Source organism: Excalfactoria chinensis, chromosome 1 (assembly GCF_039878825.1).
Source record: "Excalfactoria chinensis isolate bCotChi1 chromosome 1, bCotChi1.hap2, whole genome shotgun sequence".
In the NCBI taxonomy this organism is placed as follows: domain Eukaryota; kingdom Metazoa; phylum Chordata; class Aves; order Galliformes; family Phasianidae; genus Excalfactoria; species Excalfactoria chinensis.
The window spans coordinates 103,237,935-103,259,326 of NC_092825.1; the positions used below are offsets into that span (position 1 = coordinate 103,237,935).

The window sequence follows — 21,392 nt, forward strand, 5'->3', positions numbered from 1 at the left end:
GTGAACTTAAATATGTCCTTTTGTTTTTAACAGTCCGTCTAGCTTGTGTGTGATTGCAACATAAATGTTAATGTATTGTCTCCACTTAGTCTAAAATCTGAGATGCAGTGAGGTAGGTAAATATCTTGACTAAGGTTGTGATTTTGTTTATATTTATTCTTAATGTTTTTGCATGATTAGGACTGGGAATGCCAAAGACAAGTGCATGTAGTTCAAAAGAGAGTCCCACACATTACCTGTTGATTCTGTTTGTTCTCTTCAGATCTCTGCAGTCCCTTATTGTATTAGCTAGGTTAGACAAGGGTAACCTGCTATTTCCTTCTTTTCCATGTGCAAACCAAAAATGCTTTTAAATATCAGCTCACACCTTTTTTTTTACTATGCTCATTGTAAAATCTGTTAAGGAAGTATTTGGTGTATCTTCTCCAAATGCTTTATCCTCCTTTATGCTCCTTTCTGAACTTGATCCTGTTTCTCCACCTCTTTTGTCAACACTAAGTTTATTTACTGTATCTTTCTCTCTTACCCTTTCCACATCTGCTTTTGGTGCTCAGTCTTGAGTCTTAAGTACTGATGAGGGCTACAGAAATGGTGGGTTCAGCTTGTATTCAAACCAAGGGCAAACCAGCCCTGATGTCTCCCTCCTACTGGTAAATTCTTAATTCCTTAACACTGTTATAGGGGCAGGTGTCTGCTGTTGCCTAGAGCATAATTTCACAATCATTTTGGGGCTAATCTGAGACCACACTGTCACCAAAGGAGGCAATCACCATTTTCCAGTATCTGTTCCTACTATCTCCTGTCAAGAGATGACAGATGACTAATATCTTTCTAACTGTGGATGAGGAAACTAATCTGATCTGTAGCACAGCCACACTGATACTAGCGCTTGTGCCAAGAAGCCATGGGGAACATACAGCCAAGATCAGGCAAAAGCATGACCACCAGGTTTGGTAGCAGTACAGTCTCTTTCTGGCTTAAATTGTCATTTAATGGCACTCCAAGCTGTAGTCTCAAGGTGATCCTGCATCTCAGCCCATTCACAGCTGTGACCTTCTGCTTTATGCTAATACAAGCATTTTCCCACACCTGTGGTGAACCAGACTGGTCACCTGAGCCAAAGGGGGAAAGAGAGGATTTCATTTTTTTCTGTATTTTCATTAGGCAATTTTTGGCATAAATTATCCTCCCAATTAACAGAACAAGTGGCCCACACTAAGGCCGCCTTCCAATCAAGGCTTTTCACTGTGCTTATAAATCTGGCCTTCTGTTCCCAGGCAGTGAAGACTGTGGTAGGGTGCCACTGCTTGGAGGGAGTTATGCTTTCTTCTTATGCTTTCCAAGCTTCATGTTTATGCTCATTTCTGCTCTGACTGGCACTCAGCCCTCTACCTAGAAACAGCCCCTACAGCAAACAGTGCTTTAGGCGGGACACAAAGCAGTATGTGTCCTGAGCAAGGCAGGTTGCTGGCACACATGGATTGGGCCAAAAAGAAGTTTGAGGTGGTCAGAAATTCATTTACTGTGCAAATACAGGCTTGGTGGGTGTTCTCCCTTCCATGACCATGACTATTTTAAAGCATTGCATTATAATCAGCTGTTCTAGAGGGGCCACAGCAACGTGTCTTTCCCAAAGGTTAACACTGTATTTATTTTTCAGAGCAACTTTCATCTTCATTTTTAAACTAAAGGTAGTTTAGAAAAAAACAAAAAAAAAACAAAAACAAAAACAAAACTTTAATGATTATTTGGTTTGTTTAGTTGAATATGAAAACCACCTCTCCTTTCTTCTGTTTCGGCAGTTAAATATTCTGGTTGACACTGGAAGCAGTAATTTTGCTGTAGCAGGTGTGCCTGATCCTGATGTCACCTCCTACTTCAATACAGAGCTGTAAGTACCTGTTCTGCACGCTGTGGTGGGATAGGATGTCTTTGAGATTCTGACTCGTCCATGCATAAGAGGATGATCAGGATGTTCATGGGGCTTCACTGACATCCCATTGAGACTGGGTTTTTTTCCTGAACCAGAAGATCGGCTGTCCCAAATGTAGAGTCCGTCATTTGATATCACAAATGTTCCCACTGATGACAGGAAAACAGATCTGGGCTCTGTGCTGATTAAAGCTGGGGAAAAAGGAAGATTATAGTGTACACATTATTTGCAAAATCACACCAATTTCAGCCACTTTCTTGTCCATACGGTCTTGGAACTACAAGTTTAAAATTACTTTCCTTTTGTTTAAAAACAGTAATTAATTAGCACTAGCTTTACCTACTACTTGACATTTTATCTACAACCAAAACTAATTAGTCAAAAACTAATTTGTTGTCCTCAAAGTGCTCAGTCACTGTTTGGAACAGGCCCTGTGCTGAGTTTGGTTTTTAATAAGATATGACTTGGAGATTTTAGTGCCTGTTACACACAAGATTTGCTGTTTAACAAGAGCTGACATTAGTCACAGCCAAGCACAGCTTTGTGTGAATAATTCTCCTTCCTTTCATCTTTCCTTTTTGCCCTTCCCTTGTTTCAATTATTTCAGGTGAATTTCTACAATTCAGAGTGCCTATCTTTAGCTGAAACATGTAGATAAAATTACTTAAAGGACTGAGAAGCAGGAGAACATTGACATTTTCATTTCCTCTTCATGTGTTCTACCATAGGGTATTGGTTTGTTGTTTTTTTTCCAATAAGATACACTAGTGATGGAGGCAAAGCCAGTATTTCCATGTTGCCTAGTAGAATAACCTTACCTCCTGTCACATATTCAGCTGTTGGTAGAGATGCTTCACCTAGGTCTAAAAAGTCCAGAATTTGTGTTTAAATGCTATTTCTGCACTACTGCAGAATTTTACTTGCTAGCTATTCCCTTCCATAGGTAGTGGCTGTAATTACAAGAGAACTGAATTGTCAGGAACTGAAAGCAGAGAAGTATTCCTCCTCCCTTTTCTCTTCAGTGACGTTACTTTGACGTTACTAGACAGGCAAGGCCTCTCTCATAAGAACTACACACCATTGCAAACAGAAACAACAGAGGCTGTGTGTTGAGAATGCTATGAAATCACTTGAAGGTTACAGCCTCTTATCAGTGTTCTCTGTGAACATTGTGTTTTGAGAACTTTGATATGAAATTAATAATGAAACCTTGAAAATTAGGCCCTGCAGACTTAAGGGTACTTTGTTAAATGATTCAAACTCAGTAATAGCAGAGAGTAATTGCAATAGCAGTTCCTAGTTTGGGTTGGATTGATGCAGAACTGGAATATGCTCAGAATAAAGTGCAGCCATTAGCACGCTTGAACCCAGCTACATCAAGCTACTTTCCTTTCAGGTAGTTAAGGCATAAATGTCAGCTGGGGCACATCTTGGCCCCATTGTACTTGTTACACTTGTTACATCTTCCCACTGAGGCAAGGGCTGTCACTAGAATGGATCAGCCATGGCTGATTCTTGCCAGGTCCTGTAAGCCTCTGAGGGTGGAAAATTCATGAACTCTGGGCAATGTGTTTCACTCATGTGCCATGTCCTCCTATAGAGGAAATGCTTCCTAATATCCAAACTGAACTTAACAAAAGGAACTTAACCCTGACAAAGAAAGCTGTCTGTGTCATTTCTGTAGCCATCTTTCAAGTGGTTGTAAGCTGCTATGAATTCTCCTTTTATCTTCATTTGCAAAACAAGCCCAGGTCCACTTAACTTCTCATAGGTCCTTTCTTGAGATCCCTGACCTATCTGGCAGCCCTCTACCAGTCCATCTCCTGTTTCTCCACATCCCGGTTTGACTGGCTTCATACAGCTGGCTACAATATTCCAGTTGTGGTCTCATCAACTCTGGCCAGAAAAGGATATTAAACTTGCTTAGATATATTGACTGTGGCCCTCCAAATGCAGTCTGTTCTAGTTTGCTATATGCACAGCGCAAGTATAATACTGGCTCTTAGTCTGGTGTCTACCATCATCTGAGGCCCCTTTCTGTTGCTTCTCAGCCTTTCCCAGTGCGTGGAGTTGTTTCACCTGAGCTGCAAAACTTTGTGCTTCTCCTTGTTTAATGCCATGAGGTTTCTCTTCCCATTTTTCTAAGTTCCCCTGGATTCAAGCTCTGCCATTCAGCACATCAGCTGTGCTCTTTAAGGTAGCATCCTGTGAAAATCTGCTTAGGAGTACAGTCTGCCCATCATATTGGTTCTTCACAAAGACGTTAAGCAGTTTTCCCCCGACTGATGTCATGCATTCAACATGTCATGAGCCTGACACTTAGCCATTGATCACTGATTCTTTTAGGCCTGGAGGCATAGCCCATCTTCAGCCACCTAGTGGTCTGTTCATCCTGCTCTACATCCTCAGCTTCCAAATGGGAATGCTATCTGACTAAAGTGAGGACTAAAGTGAGGACGTGCTACAGCCCCTGCTCTCTCCCCATCTATGTAGATGGTCATCTTGGTGTAGAGGACAGTGAGGTTATTCAGACATGGTATGCCTGTGAAATTCCTTGCAATGTTGCAGAGTCCCTTTGTACCTTCTCGTCCTTTGTGTGCTTGGGAATGGATTTCAGCAAGTGATTCTCTGACTCTTCCTGAGCTGAGGTGAAGCCACCAGGCCTATAGGCTCATTGCTCATCTCTTTTTGAGAATGGCTTTATGATAGCCTTTTCCTGGCAATCAGGTCACCTTCCCTGGTTGTCAATGATTTTGTATAAATGGTAGGCAGGGGCCTTGCTTTTATGTCAGCCAGGTCTGTAAAATGAGTAAAGTGACCTTTACTCATGTGTAAGCGAAACAAATAGCTTATGTGCACTTTTCTTCCATTCTATGTGGGACACTTCCAAATTAAATGATGACATTGTCTCTCATCTAGTACTTATTCCTGTAGTTTTTCCCTTTCTCATCATAAAGTACTTTCATATCAAAGTCACAAACTGCAAATTGAAGGCAAGAGAAAAGAAGGGTTTGTAATTTCTTGTCTTAATAAAACTACTGGGACTGAGTTAGAGGTATAACTTATTAGAATATTGTGTTGGAGAAACATCATGATGGGTATGAATTTCCTGAATGACAAAATTGTAGTTTAATTTTTTTCAAATGATCAAAGTATGAAATTAAATGCATGTTTGATTGATTTTGGACAGAAAGAGGGGAGACTGCATAGGAAAGGTGTGGTCTTTGTTTCAAGAGCCTTAAGGAACTTGGCATGTGTGTTGCTCAGGACAACCTTCCTTGTGCACTTTTGTAACCAATTTGTTTAATCATATTATGTTTTCCTGTAATGTAGTTGCATTGTTTAATTATCTCAGTTTTTCTATATGAAACAGCAGAGCTATTCTCATGAATTCGTTAGCAACTTGGGTTTTTGAGTGGCTCTTACAGAATTCTGCTCTGAAAAGTTCTGAGTCTGCCATTGATGTTCATACCTCGTAAGTCACCAAGATATATAATGTTGTGGGAAATAGCTTCATAAACTGAGAAGAAAACCCAACCAGTTACAGCATTTGTTTCTCATACTATTCAAAATAATAAGTAGTTTTTTGTTGAATATGCTACTTATGATAAAAGTGCTACTTAAACAAATGTATAAAGTGGTTTTCAGACTTAAAACTAAATCAGCCTTAGCATTGTAACTGCGCATAAAAGAATGACATACCCAGGCTGTTAGAATTCAGCATTAGTATCCTGTTTTATTTCAGTGTAAGTACCACTGCCTCACAGTCTAAGGAGAAAACTGCTCAAGAGTTAGGTAGGGTAAGAAAATTACAGAAAGAAAAATCGAGATAATGCAATAAATTATAAACCAGCTAGCAAAAGTAAGCTTCTGCTTTACATTATGGTCCCAAAAGTCTGGCTGTGTGCACTGCATATTTTATGGTTCGGGGTGAATTAGAAACGTGTTCCGGAACCCCTTCAAATTTGATGGGGCTCCTTGGTTAAAAATCAGTAATTTATATTGTGAAATAGCCTGTAGACAGTTGGGTTGGTTGCTCAGTGTTCTTTTTCACTTTGTCTTAAAGTCATTGGCTCTGAATCACTTGTCTTGTGCCATCTATCACCGGAGAGAATGAAAACATCTCTTCAGATCTTTTGGTCAATTGTCATTTTCCATCTCTTCTTTGCCATTGCTGTTTGTAAAGATTATTTGCTTCTTCAAATAAATAAATAAATAAAAAGGGCAAGCAGGAAAACCTAAAGGCTTGTTTTATGCAGGGTAGCAATGGGAGAGCATGAAATGAAGGAGTTGCATGTATGGCAAGGTCAAAATTAAACAGTGCTTTATGCACAGTGGTTTTGTTGTTGCTCCTTTGAGCTTCCTTTAAATGTAGAATGACCAGAGAAATAATGTCTTGACTATGTGTTGTTCAGTGCTATAGGCTGTTACTGAGGATTAACTACATATGGTAATGAACCCATTGCTTGAGTTCCAAACTGAGATTCGAGAGCCATTCAAGGTCTGAGAACCATTTTCTGTTGGCTGCTCTGGAGAAAAGACAGTAACTGCTGAAGAGACAGTGAAGGGAGTGGTAGTACCACAGGGCCATCCTCTGGTAGGTACACCCTTGTGGTGTAACCCTGCAGGCAGCCAAACACCACACAGTCTTTTGCTCACTCCTTCCCCTCCTAGTGGGGTATGGGAGAGAATCAGGGGAAAAAAAGATAGAACTTTTGGGTTGAGATAAGAACAATTTGCTAAGAAAAATAAGAAGAAAAAAAAAAAAGAAAAAAGAAATAACAGCAATTATATATATACATACTCACAAAACAAGTGATGTATAAAGCAATTGCTTACCACCTGCCAACCAGTGCCTAGACAGTCCCCTGGCAGCAGCAGCCCCTGGCCAACTCCCCTCAGTTTTATAGCTTTTTGACATGATATCATATGGTATGGAATACCCCTTTGACCAGGTTAAGTCATGTCCTGGTTCTGACCCCTCCCAGCTCTTTGTACAAACCTCCAGTCCCTTCACTGGCAGGACAGTATGTGAAGCTGAAAAAATGAAGTGTTCTTGGCTCTTTTCAGCAACAACTAAAACACTGATGCATTATCAACATTGCTTTTCTCTTAAGACCAGAGCATAGCTACCATACACTATGCAGAAAATCAACTCTGTCCTGTCTGAAACTGGGACAACTCCATCCCACAGAAAAAGCTGGATTTCTTATATTTGTTTCATAGCCAAAATGACTTGTTTGGAATTGTACTTGCTGTGTGTTTGTTTTAAAACTTTCTGCCCATGAATTAGAACAGCTCTCTAGTTTTGACCTCTAAAGACATTTTCTTCTTTCGGATCAGTGAGTTGGAAAAGCATGGGCTGATTACAGTCAATAAGATGTAGCAGGAAATGTTTTTGCAGAACAGAATACAATTACTGCCACAAGGATGATGTCAGATCCCTCCCACATTAGGAATTTTTCTCCTTGAAGTAATTAATAAGGTTTCCTCTTCGGTGTGACATTTGTGTGCTTTACCAGTGAGATGAACATCCTCATACATATTCCTACAGGAGGGGAAGCACAGAGGGTGAGGAAGTGACTTGTCCTGCCTTTGTGCAGAAGAATTCACCAACAGTACTGGGTGATGAGCCCAGTCTTTTTGTATCCTGTTCCAGAGCTCAATCCATGAGGCTGTTAGTGCTTGTGGAAGAAAAGATATGTGCTGCTATTGTTGCTGGTTATGGAGGGTCAGTACATGCTGACTGGCTTTGTGTTACTGTTCCAGTACTCACCTATCTCTCTAGTTTCAGGTGATGATTCTTCTGTTGCACAGCCAGACACTTTTCAACATGATCAGCCCTGTATTTTCCCTTCTTTTTCCATGTTCTCCTGCAGGTTTCTCTTATGTTGCTAATTATTCAGACTCTGTTTTGATTTGTAAAATGTACTGCCAGTATCACAGTAGTGCTCTGAAGACCCTGACTGAGCAGAGATGTCCCTTTGTCTGAATGTCACAGAAAAGCAGAATTACAAAGAACATTAAAGCAGCAGTAGAAATGACCAGATACAGGTAGTAAGTGCCAGTAACTCTGGAATTTGTGCATTTTGAAATATAATCAGTGCAGCCTATTGTCTCATTTATTTCTGCTGTCTTGGATGTTACAAGCCACTGGGTCCTGAAGCTCCCTGAAGGGCTAGGTGTTGGGAATATCAAGAGCTACTCAGGATGAGGCAGTGGTTTTAAAATAAGACAGGGGTGGTTCAGGTTAGTTATTAGGAGGAAGTTTTTCACTCAGAGGGTGGTGACGCACTGGAACAGGCTGCCCAGGGAGGTTGTAGATGCCCCATCCCCCTGGAGGCATTCAAGGCCTGGCTGGATGCGGCTCTGGGCAGCCTGGTCTGGTGGTTGGTGTCCCTGCCCACTGCAGAAGGGTTGAAACTAGATGATTTTTGAGGTCCTTTTCAGCCCAGGCCATTCTATCATTCTGTGATTCTATGAGTATAGAGGCTTGGCCTCTTATTTCTCCATTAGCTTGGAAGAGGATCGCTTGCACGGGCATTTGATGAAATGGTCCATCAAGATGTGTGTGCTCAAAAAGGTGGGAGTTATCTGTGTACCCATCTAAATGGTGTTCACCATGGCAGGCAAAATTCCTCCATCTTACTTCTGGCTGGCTCAGGTAAGGGTAGCTGTGGAGCATTCCGTGGCAGCTCAAGAGCCAGGAGAAGCAGTTCTCCAAGTAAGCTCTTGTCAGTGAGCTCTCATCTCCTGCACTGCAGTCAAGGACTTCACGGCTTCATGGCAGCTTCTGTCAGAGCAGCTGTTAGATTAAGGCTGGGTGGATAAAGCTGTCCGCTTTTGATAAATGACCTCCACTTTCTGTTGTGTTACATGGATGTAATTTTTTTTAGATTTACTTTTAAAAAGGCTGTCAAGCTGAAAGTCTGGTCTGATGAAGCAAGCATGGTCATTTGTCTCTTTAGAAAGAGAAACTGCCTGCCAAGGAATGGGACCAAAAATAGATTGTAAGGGATCTAGGTGTTCTTTGGCTTCTTATTTGTGATGCAGATGGAGGGTGATTGCTATGTTTATGCTACAGGTTTTTAAAATGAAAAATTCCATGGTTTTTGTAATGTTTTTGTTAAGCATTCTAACCAGGATTTATTTTTTTTTTGCTCCTTTGTTTTTGTTATCCTGGTCTAGAAGGAAATCCTCCCTTTCATTCTCTAAGTTAGTGAATCATTTCTTAGTTATATCCAGAGCCAGTAACTTCTTTATGGATTGGCCAGACCGCAGACCTAATGTTTGTCTTACTGCTTAACTCACAGCAATACTCTCATTTATGCAAAATGGAATTTTAATAAGATTAATGGGATATTAGTCTGCAGCTATCCAGTTATCTTGGTATTTCAGTTTTAGATTTGAATTCATGAGCTTTTTATTTCTTACCACCACTTAGTATGTTCCATCTCCAGTTAAAAGTTACTGCTGCTATTTGGATGGACCAGTCTGAGTCAGAGACACATTGCACTAGATGGCACAAAACCTTAGATTAAGTTTTTTAAAAAAATAGAGTCATTTAAGGCTTAGGGATAAAAGAGGGGCTCAAGGGTTTCTTTGTAATTATTATAATTGACTGTTACTTCCTTTAAAGTCCATCCCCCTTCTTCTGTGCATATATGTGATTGACTTTACAGATTTTACTTTCTTTTTCCTCTCTGTGAAAAATTAAGGTTGGGCAGTGTTTTGGTGTCTTGGATCGTAAATAAGCAGCTCACACATAAGTGTATCTTTTCCTTTTAAAGGTCAAGTACATACAAATCACAAGGGATTGAAGTCACAGTTAAGTATAGTCAAGGAAGCTGGACCGGAGTGCTGGGTACAGATGTCATTACTATCCCAAAGGGGGTTGATGGCAGCTACACCATCAACATCGCTACCATTCTTGAGTCGGAGAATTTCTTCTTACCAGGGGTTAAATGGCATGGAATTCTTGGTCTTGCTTACGACACCTTAGCTAAGGTAAGTCATCTTTTCCTCAGCTTTTATCTTTCACAATGACAATAAATAGAAATCTAAATATTAAAATAAAGAAGGCAGATGATGATCTGTCAGCATGAGATTCTTCCTTTCCAATGACTCTTTCCTAAGTATCCTTCAGATTTGTTAAAATCCAGAAAGAATAAATTGGGTTGTGATGGTACCCCATATCCACATGTGGATTTAGGCTTTTCTGGTGATGAAGGCTCTGATTTTAATGCATTTGGAATAAATAAACTTTCACAGTGCTTTTAATACCAGAGGATGGGAATAAAAGTTATATGGCTCCTGGTGTGTGTACAGAAAGCATTTATTAGCATTCTGATAATCGCCTTCAAGATTTGTCAACAGACTGTTGAATCTTTTGTAAAAGCTCTTGGCAGTTCATTCTAAGACATTCCCTGCTCATCAAGTAAAAGTTGAGATAGAAGGTATATATGGGTAGTTTCAGTACAAATGTTAGCTACCGTGTTTTCATGAACATAATAACCAAATGCATCTTGTTCTTATGAGGTAAGAAATTCAGATAGAAGTTTAAATTAAGAGCTGAAATGGATAAGCTTGTAATCTAAAACTGGAATTGTGATTGTTGCACTACATAGTCATAGCTTTCAACCTACACAGAACAGTCTGAGAAATTCATAAACTGAGATATATCCATTTAGAACGGATGATTCAGTACTGTCTGCCAACTCTGGAATTAAAATGCTTTATTCAAGAGCTGTGTGATCATTCTATTGACTTTACCTCAGCTGCTGTCATACATTGTCAACAGACAGACAAAGAGAAGCTGCTTCTCAGACTCTGCTTTTGGGCAAATAGCGTGTTCAGGATATTTATTTTTCCCCTCTTCTGAAGACTTCAGTGTCGTGTCATTGGCTTCTGAAGCTGCTTTGTGTAGTAAGAGCAGTTGGCACCTCGCAAGCTAATCAGTGGACCTGCCTGTCATCAGATGTAACTGCACAGAAATTTGAATTACACTGAAATTATAGTACTTCAATAACTGCAAAGGCAAGTATGGCATACAGAGTAGCAAAGAACTAGGTAGCCAATAATCAGTTGAACTTGAATATAAAGTTCCTTAGAAGAAGGAAGAGGAAATAAAGCCATCAAATTCAAAGTTCATTAGAATTAAATTATGTTAAAAACTGCAGTTCCACACTTTAAAATCTGTCCTTCAACTGTAGGAGGTGGGAAGGGAAAGTCATGTTTGAGCATTCTAATAACTGAAATCCTTTTCCAAACAGAAAGCATTGATGAGAGCATCTACCTGAAACTGAAATAAGTATTTGAGTTCCAAAACTGCAGTTGGAAAATACTCTCATGCTTTAGAGATTTCTTTGACAGCGGTCAAGATTAAAACTTCTTTTAGAAAACAAAAGAAAAAGACAAATGACAGGTGCTGGTTTTGGTTCGTTTGGGTTTTCTTTTCTTTTTTTTTTTTTTTTTGATGACTTATATTATCTAGATTTTCATCACTTGGTCGTCAGAAATTCAGTTTACTTGTTGAAAGTAGTCTTGTTTGCATGACTTGCTCATTACTGTAAGGGAACATTCTAATTAATACTTCTGCAATTCTTTTTGTTTTTTCATACCCTCAAGCCTTCAAGTTCGGTGGAGACATTCTTTGATTCTCTTGTGAGGCAGGCAAAGATCCCCAACATTTTCTCCTTGCAGATGTGTGGTGCTGGACTGCCTGTTTCTGGAAGTGGTACCAACGGAGGTAGTCTTGTGGGTATCTGTCAGTCTGAGAGGGAAGATGAATCTTTGTTAAACTCTCTCCCTTATTTCTATGATTATCCTGCTGCCAAATTTAGTGGTTAAATGTACAAAATGTTTTGTAATTTTTTAAGGTGAAGTTAAGCGCTTAGGCAAAACTTGAGCACCTCCTTATTTTCATTCTCTCTCTCTTTTTTTTTTATCTCTTGATTTTGAATAAACTTTTGCATTTAAAGTTTTAATTTTAATAAAGAACAAAATAAGTTCTGTGGTGCACCTCTTTACCAACTGTATTTCCACAGGGCAGATTGTGCTACTTTTCTCAAGCTAAGTGGTCCTCCGTTCAGCTCTTGAGCTTGTTCAAATTCATGAATGTGAAAGTACTTCTTTATATGATGTGAAAAGGGGGAGAGGAATCAAGGCTCTGTCTTTTTTGTAGACAACACGGAACTGGATGTTCCCCTTGTTGTTAATCAGGGAAGTTTTTGCATCCATTTTAGTGGTTCAAAGTACTGGATACTGTTTATTTGAGATAATGATTTGGAATAACTCTTCCTGAGTTATGCAGAAATAAGCATATCAGCATAGGAGTTAATTTTAAATAATCTGCTTTAAATTCACATACTGCTGTAAATGCTAACACTATTTGAGATAGATGAAGCCCAAGAGAACTTATTTATGTTAGTAGAGTTCAAAGTCTGACGGTCTAGTACGCTGTCAGAAGCTTCAAAGTAAGTCTTGACAGAAGCTAATAATGGTAGCAATTACATGATGATCATATTCCCTTTCTTATGTTAATGAATTGTTGTTAAGCAGTATTAAGGCTATTTTGATCTGATAAAGTGAATTTATGATGTGCAGGTTTACTATTTCACCCTAGTTTTGTATATTGCCTAGATTAAACCACTGAAGGTTTGGCTTTGATCTGAAACGTAGAGCTTTCATAAGAAAACTAGCGTGAATTTGTAGAAGGTGCTGGCAATTTGTCCCATTATAGGATATATTTTTGGTGCACTGAGGCAGCATCTGCTTAATTTCTAAATGTTTCTAATTGCTTTATTATTGGTAAAGAATTTGTTAGCAAAATGACTGGAAATTGTGCTAAATTAAAATTTTGATGCCCTTTGTATCACAGTGAAGTGTTCCCCTTTTTCCTGTACTTACCCCAAAAGTAAACACCTGTCATTCTAAAGCACGTGAATTTCTTTCTCTTTTCACTCAGGTTCTAGGTGGCATTGAACCAAGTCTCTACAAGGGTAATATATGGTACACACCTATCAAAGAGGAGTGGTATTATCAGGTTGAAATTCTCAAGCTGGAGGTTGGAGGACAGAATCTTGAATTGGATTGCAGAGAGGTATTTGCATTAATTTGTTTCTGTCTGTAGAAAATGTGTTTGTTTAAGAAAAGCATCTAACTGATCATTTTTGTCCTTGCAAGCAGAAGTGTATTTTAGTTTCCTCTTAGAAGTAAGGCTGTATAGTCTCTTTGAAAGGAAATGAGCAAACCATGTGAAATGTATGTACATGCTAAAATATATATTTGGCATGATAAATATATACATGTATATATATAAATATATACACATGATAAAATTGCTTCAAAGAGGAATTCAGAGTTGTTGATAGTACTTGCAGTAAATAAAGGACTAAGCTATAATTATTTTGTCAGCAGTTCACTTAAAATAAAGCTGTCGTGGTTTGGAAGGGCTCAGCCCCTTAACTAGTTCCAGATGTACTGAAGATATCTAAAAACTGAAGACAGTGGATTGACTTAAAAAGACAATTTTCTTTAAATAGCTACAGCCTTTCTATAATATTCTGTGAAATCAAACCAAAAAAGTTTTAAAACAGTTCTGGCCTAATAGAGAAAAGGGAATATTCTGCAGTGAGAATGCGGAGATATCTAAGCACATAATTCATGATGGCAGTTGGCAGGTATTTCCTGTGGAAACTTTCCAAAGCATCTAGTCTTGTGCTTCCTTTTTATTTTGGGGGCTTGCTTTTCATGAAATCACAGTATGGTTAAGGTTGAAAGGGGTTTCTGGAGGTTGTCTGCTCCAACCTCCTGCTCAAGCAGGGCCACCTAGAGCAGGTGTTAAAATGACTTTTGAAGATCGTAGAATCATGGATCCCTCTGAGTTGGGAGGGACCCACAAGGACCATTGAGTCCAACTCCTGTCTCCACACAGGACCATCCAAAAATCAAGCCATACTTCCGAGAGCATTGTCCAGATGTTTCTTGATCTCTGAAAAGGGAAATCTTCAAGGGAGGAGAGTCTGCAGCTCTCTAGGCAACATGTTCATTTGCTCCACCATGTGCTTAGACTGAACTTTTTGTATTCCAGTTTGTGTCTATTGCCCATCTTCCCTTTATGGCTTTATCCTATGGTATTCTACTGAGCAGATACCTGATGAAGCTAGAATCTTCTCTTCTGAGATCCAGGTTTGCGAGTTTGCTAGGTACCCTACCCACAGCCCTAAGGACAGTAAACTCCATCATTTCATGGTCATGGCAGCCTAGACTGCCCTCAAGCTTCACATTCCCTGCCAGTCCTTCCTTGTTGGTGAGAACAAGGTCTAGCAGAGCACCTCTCTCAAATAGCTTCTCTATCACTTAGAGAAGGAAGTCATCACCAGTGCAGTTCAGGAAACTCCTAGATTGTTTATGCCCTACTGTGCTGTCACTCCAGCAGATACTGGGGTGGAAGAAGTCCACTGTCAAAATGAGGGCTTGTGAATGAGAGGCTGCTCCTGTTTGGCCATAGAGAACCTCATCCACTTATTCTTCCTGTTCAGATGGCCTGTAGCAGACTCTCACTATAATGTCACCTGTGCTTTCTTTCCCATTAATCCTGACCCATCAGCTCTCTGTCAGCTCCTCATCCATCCCCTAGGCCATGCTCAGTGCACTCTTACTGGCCACTGACTTAGAGGGCAGCACTCCTTCCTCATCTCCCCCACCCATCCTTCCTCAATAGCCTGCATTCTTCCATTACAACACTGCAGTCCTGGGAGCCATCCCACCATATCCCACTGATGCCAGTAAGACCATAGCCCTGCAAGGATAAACACGTCTCCAACTCATCTTTTATACTCCCCATATTTTATATGTTGGTGTACAAGCACTTAAGAGGGGGACCTGAACATTTTGGGTCCCTAGAAAATGTTTTTGATAATTTCTCCATACAGTTGCCTTGTTGGCATTTCCTTATTTTGCCTGCAAGTGCTGGAGGTGACCCCTCTCACAACCCATATTATTGATTTTGTGATCCCTCCCTATTGTATCACTCTATGCCACTTGTCCAGCAGCCCTATGCATCACTCCTTTACTGGACTTTTAGTTGCTTTCTCACTATCCTGCTCCTTCCTAATTTAAAGCCCTCTTTACAAGGTCAGCCTGGAAAAAATGTGTTTGCCCCACTAGGGTGCGTCTTGTCTGTCCCAAACAGATGCTGATTCTCAAAGAGTCCCATGATCAAAGAAACAAAAACCAAATTTTGTTCACGTCAGCTTTGCTAATTATTATTCCTCATGTTTTCTGTTCTTATTAGGAGTAATTTTCTTCTGTCTCTGAATCAGTCTAATAAGACTGTGTTGTTGGAATTTTTGTTTCAAAGCTGCTTTTATGTTTTTCTAGAGGATATGAGTGTGTGTGTTTCATTTGGTTCTTGCTGTTGCTTGTTGCTACTCATGTTTTGATTTTAGTTCTATGATATTCATGCCCCGTTTTCATTAGCCACCGTCTTACCTGTCACTTGTCCTCTTAGTTGGAAGTCAGTAGAATGTGATAATTCTGAAGTTTTTATAGTTCATAAAATTAAATGAAATTAACAATAAAAAGATTACATGAGCATAAACGTATTGCCATACAAAATACAGAAGTCATATTTCTGTAGAAAGTATTTTAAATGAATCATACCACCTTCAACTTAAAAAGCAGAATGAGGTCTATTTAAACGCCTCCCTATTATATTGTTAGGAATGCAGAACTGCTGAGCCTGTGACAAAAATGTTTGTGTTTGCTTTTCCTTCCAGCCTTAAAAAACAGTCAACATGTTTTGAAGAGGAGGCCTTGTACCGACTGTTTTACATGCGCTGCTTCCAAAAAAACAACTCACTTTAAAATCTAGTAGTGTTATGAAAGTTTCCTGTTATTGTCACTCTTCTGAGCCCCGATTTGCTTTCACCTTGGATGTATCAGCATAATATTCCAGTCAGTACTACAAAAGGCATAATGTCTTTCTTGATTTAAAGATATCTCCCAGCAAAACTTTATGAGGAGAGTAGTAAGTCAAGGCTAGAATGATAAAAGGTTAACTAATTATGGGTTTGCCGAGAACACATAATCCTTCATATGTGTTGCTGAACTGTGTGCCCTCTCGTCTTCTAATTGTTTTCTAGGAAGTAGAACTTCTTTTGTAACAGCCACTAGGGACTACTCCTTTCCCTGATAGGAAAAAGCTGTCCCTCTCACTTGAGTGCTCAGAGTCTGTCCAGTACTGTGCTGCAGCTGCTGGCAGAACAGGGCTGAGAAGGCAGGAAGCAGCCACTGGTGCTCTGTTAAATATTAACCAGCAAGACTGAGAAGGCAAGAAGTTACTGCATGCTGAGTGTACACTGTACACAGCATGGTAATCCATAAGAATTCTGCATGGTTTTATGCTAGTGGTTGACTCTCTTGGTTGTGCCTCCCACCAACTTATTTCCAAGGGTGGCTCTCAGGGTTATATTGATCCTGCTGAATTAGCTGGTACTTTCCATAAGCTGGGAAGTAATTAATACCAATGACTGCCGCTGTTTCATGCCTTCCTTTTTGCAATCAATCACAGTTTTTAAAGGGTCCACAGATTCTGAAGAGGAAAGATTGAAATTTTCAGATTTCTTTGTAGTTGCTTTTGTACTTCTTTTTTTGTATGTCTAAGATGAGAAAGAAAGGTGTGTATTTGGCTTCTGTACTCGAGTCAGTACCAAACATGCCATGTAAAGAGGATTCTTGTTCTCTGATCATTTTCAAGTGAGAAACAACAGTCACTAAAAGCAAGCTGCTGTGTGACATTTAAACTAGAGTGAGTACTTTGCATTATTGCAGAGACCTCAATGCATGGCTTAGACATACACGCAGGCTGTTTCGGTGTGCTTACCCTGTGTCAGTGCTAACCATGAAGGCACTTTACTTCTATGATTCTGTGACTGCTGAAAAGTATGACATAGAGGTTGATGAAGTCAGCTGTCAAAAAAGAACAACCCTGTCATTGCTATGAAACAGTTTAATCTGCATTACATTAACTAAAGTGAGTAATTTCTCTCCTTTTTCCTCCTTTCTAGTATAATGCTGATAAAGCAATAGTAGACAGTGGGACCACCCTCCTCCGTCTGCCCCAGAAAGTCTTCAGCGCTGTTGTACAAGCGATAGCTCGCACATCCCTGGTAAGCTAATGCCATTAATTTTGCTTTAAATGTCAAATTCTTGTTAAATGATCACTTGATCTTTGAAAGGAATGTCATCTTCTCTGCCTGCTTTGTAAGTCATAGAGCCTTTGACTTGAAGGGAACAGAATCTTTCCAGATGTACTTCTGTTAAGAAATTATGGATGGATTCGATGGAAGCAGAAAAGGGAAAGGAAGGCTAGAGAACAGGAAGGGAGGTGGGGAAAATGAGGCCTAAATCCAGACAGAAGGTGCGTATATGAAAATGCACCTGAAATACTGTGGAGACTGAGTTTTTTGCTCAAAGCAGTTCAGATACATGGACTTAATTCAATACTTTTCTATTCAAGGTATTAAGAGTCCAAAAATCAGTCCTTTCATTCAAAACAGAGTGTAAGGTAGAAGAGCCTGCTACTACAAGCAGTTACTTTCCAAATATAAGCTTGATTGTTGTGTAGAATGGATACAATTCATCAGGATTATTCATATCAAAAAAGATGCTTTTGAATGTCATTATTTAATGAAGTTTTCAAGCATCATTCTTTAGAAATAGAGTAGGCTTTAGAAGTAGGGCAGGGGCATTGTGGATTTATCTGAGTGTAGAGTAACTGAAACAGCATTTTGTAGTGAACAAAAGCTATTCATGAGTTTTGGCTGAATACAGTGAACAACACTGAGGAGGTTAAAGCAAAGGAATAAATTCCAGATATTTTGATGTGAACAAATTTAGTATTTTTGTCATGGCTTCAGGAAGAGACAGTGGTAGGAAGTGCAAATCACAGGAAACGCAGTAAGTGAGCTATTGGCTGGCTGTCCAACAGGCAGCATACTTAACTGTATGCTGTTAGTTCAAGACTGATACCTTTTTCCTGACTGAAAGCAGAGATTTGGCATGAAGAGTTTATTCACTGCCTGTAGTTGTCCGGTATGTGAAATAAATACACAGATTATCTTACAGAGCTCAGTTTCCTTGGTTTAAAAGTTCTGCTCTTTGTAAAATGCTTAAATATTGACTGCAACAATTGCAGCTGATGAGGGGGGAGAGAAATGGAAGAAGAGTACCTTAGAGCTCATGTAATGTAGGCATGGCATCCTCCTGGGGAGTGGGTCACAGCACTCTGCAGTCTTCCCTGATGTGAGTCAGAAGGACGTTCAAACAAGGGCTTTCCACATGCCAAGTGAGAATCCAGATCAATAAGATATTAGAGGGGAACCACTCTCTCACTTTGCCTAATGATTTTTGTTCTTCCTATTAAAAATGCATAAACAAACTCTTCTCTTCCAGGGTTTCTTTTTAACTTCAAGGGCCTTATTGCTGTATCCCTTTATCTCCACACACACCAGAAGTTATTTTCACAGCTCTAAACAAAGGAGATAGTCTACTAAATGAGAAAGTAGTTAACAAGGTGCAAGGATTAGTTTCTAGAGTTGTCAGAGTTATTTTAGCAAAATGGGTACATTTGTACCAATGGCGTGACAACTTCACTTTGTGCCTTGTGCTTCTGGCAAGCTATGTATCACAGAAACATCAAACCAACTGCTGTAGTCAGATACCTCTGACCACTGGTGCAGTGGGTTAACAAGTTCCTGCTTCTAGCTGCTTGTTACTGGCTTCCCAGCAAGATGTTATTGCCCCCTCAGGTATATTGGCATAAGTGCCTGTGTACCATTCCTTTATTCAATTCCATTAAAAAATAATAATAATTTTTAAAAAAATCAAGTCTGCAGCTTTATGCTCTTTAATGGCATAGATTTTTCTTTGAAAATGCCCCTATTTGGTCTGAAGTCTTTTAGGGGGCAGTTATAGCTGCGGTTTGATGGTGGGAGGTCTGAAGAGTGGTGGGTATGGCAGATGAGCAGAGATGAGTTGGGGGAAAGGCACAGCTACTGTACCTCATGGAGCTGCAGTCAGAACAGCATGTCTTCTCACAGCATCAAAGTAATGCAAACTTAGTAAGCTGGAGTAGGGAAAGCTCAAATAAACCTAGACTCTTTCCTTTAATAACCTTTTAGATATCATAAAGCCAAATGCCTCCCAATGCATTTGTTCAGCATACAGAAGTAAGGCAAAGGCAATACAATATAATAAGCAGCCTCACTAGAAAATCAAAGTAGGCACTTATAGTACAGTGCTTGATGGATTTTGCCTGTCCAGTCTGGGTGCTGCCTTGGAGCACTTCTCAGATAACAAGCTCTGCTTTGCAATAGAAAATGGAGAGTGCTGTGTTTTCAGCAGGTCTGACTTGGGACTGCTGTGAGTGGTCGAGCATTTCTGTTCCATACCAAGAGATTTACTTCAGCATGCATTTGAGAGTAAAGTGTAAAACCCATCTGTATCTGTAAGTCTCGTGCTGTGTTTGTATGAATGTATGTTTGCTGGTCCAAGAACAGAGATGAGCACTTGGAAATATATTATCTCTGATACAGCCTTAATTATTTCATTGGCAGGTAGGTGGGTGGGTGTGAATACTTGTCACCTGTAAAATGCCATCTAAATAATGCATGAGCTGATATTTGCAAAATAATCAATATCACAGATAATTATAAATGAGTGGGGTAGAGAGGCTGGGTTCCATCTTTTGCACCTGTATGAGAGAATTTGGCTGTACAACGGTGTAATAAGATATGGGCTTGTATGCTGCTTCACTGGGGAGTCAGAGCCAACACAAAGCACTGCATGCAAATAATGTTTTACTCTGATCTGGCAGCACATCAAATTTGTGTGCTTCAGGGAGCAAGAACTTCAGGCAAGATTGTTATCTTAGGTGAAGAAGCTCTGTAAGGGTTTAATTTTCACTTTGCTGGTGTCATGGCTATATTAAGAAACACTGCTAATCAACTTTTCTTTCAAAAGCACATCAAGTCCTGCTGGTAGTGAGTGGCATAGTGGCATGAGAGGGAGATGTGTTTCTTTTCATTGACCAGCAGACCTGGAGTCTCTTGGATGCTAGGAGATTTTGGCCTACCCTTTGGCTTCAAAACCTCGAAGCTGAGTAAAAAGCTATGTGTGTGGGAAAGAGAAGCGATTCCATTAGATATTCATGTGGCTTGTATGTGCTTCGTGTTCTTAGAAACTATGTATTTATTTTAATTGTTAGCATTTGGTCAGACCTATCAAAATCTATCACAGTGTATGTAACCTGTGTGTATCGCTCTTCTTTTTCCATAGATACAAGAATTCTCTTCTGGCTTCTGGTCTGGTTCACAACTTGCATGCTGGGATAAAACTGAAAGACCCTGGTCCTTATTTCCCAAACTCTCTATTTACATGAGGGATGAAAACTCTAGCAGGTCGTTTCGGATCTCTATCCTACCACAGGTCTCAGTTTTCTTTGTTTATTCAACAGTGCTTTTATTTTTAGGATTATAAGGCATGTGCTCTTTAAAAATGGGAGCTATTTCTAGTGGTAGTAGAGAATTGCCTTATTACATGCAAGGGAATTTTCTTTAATGACATTTTTAAAGATCAGTTTTTAAGCAGGAAAAGTAACTAAGAAACTTGTGTATTAGAAGAAACTCCAACTCCCAGAGCCAAATATGAAAGTTTCCCTCAGAATGCGGCCCATGTAGTTGGAAAAGATTTAGGAAAAATAAACAAGTTTTGTTTTGATTTCTTGAGCATTATCCGTATTAGATATCAATACGGAGTGTTCCTATTCATTTTGATCTTCTAATTTTGGGAGAAGGAAATTGATTTGTTTTTCATGGCATTCTGAATTGGAGCACTTCTCCTGAAAATGATACTCTTGGCGAGGAGCCTGTGTGATCTCTTCACCAGTTCATATAACTTGGTTGGTTTATCTTTTATTCATATTCCATTCTAGCTTTTAGAATATAATGCTGTGCCACTTTTATTTCTGCTCTCTGGCTTTTTTTACCCCAGTACAGATTGCAATATAGGCCAGTATCTTCTAACATTACTAATATAATCTTTTACCTCAGGGAATGGTCAGGAGCGTAGAAGAGAATAAATTTTTAAGTACATTTTAACTGGAAATATAGTGAAGCCTCACGATAATCTTTTTCTTTATTGATCATGTTGTATGTCAATCTTTCATCTTCCCCCAGGAGAAAAGAGGTAAAATGTGGCTTGAATTTCTGAATCTAGAACACTGAGCTAACGCTGAATGCTCTCTGGATGGATTTTATCCTGATAATTTTGTTTTAAATAATATTTTTCTTCTATAATTTGAATTCATGTTCCAAATTCTTTCTTACATATCCTCCCCTTGTTGAACATACAGTAAAAAGTGACCTTTGTGAACTTGCAGGTTCTCTGCACGTAG

General features: G+C 39.5%; 1 protein-coding gene across 1 annotated transcript in view; it reads left to right on the top strand.

Moving 5' to 3' along the window:
- The window catches only part of BACE2 (beta-secretase 2), a 57,071-nt gene that overhangs the window by 22,567 nt on the left and 13,112 nt on the right, over positions 1-21,392 (top strand). The window contains exons 2-7 of the mRNA XM_072360221.1: positions 1,803-1,891; positions 9,724-9,940; positions 11,561-11,689; positions 12,900-13,034; positions 17,005-17,106; positions 20,276-20,425. Coding sequence (XP_072216322.1) covers positions 1,803-1,891; positions 9,724-9,940; positions 11,561-11,689; positions 12,900-13,034; positions 17,005-17,106; positions 20,276-20,425 — 822 coding nt within the window. The remainder of the gene's footprint in view (positions 1-1,802; positions 1,892-9,723; positions 9,941-11,560; positions 11,690-12,899; positions 13,035-17,004; positions 17,107-20,275; positions 20,426-21,392) is intronic.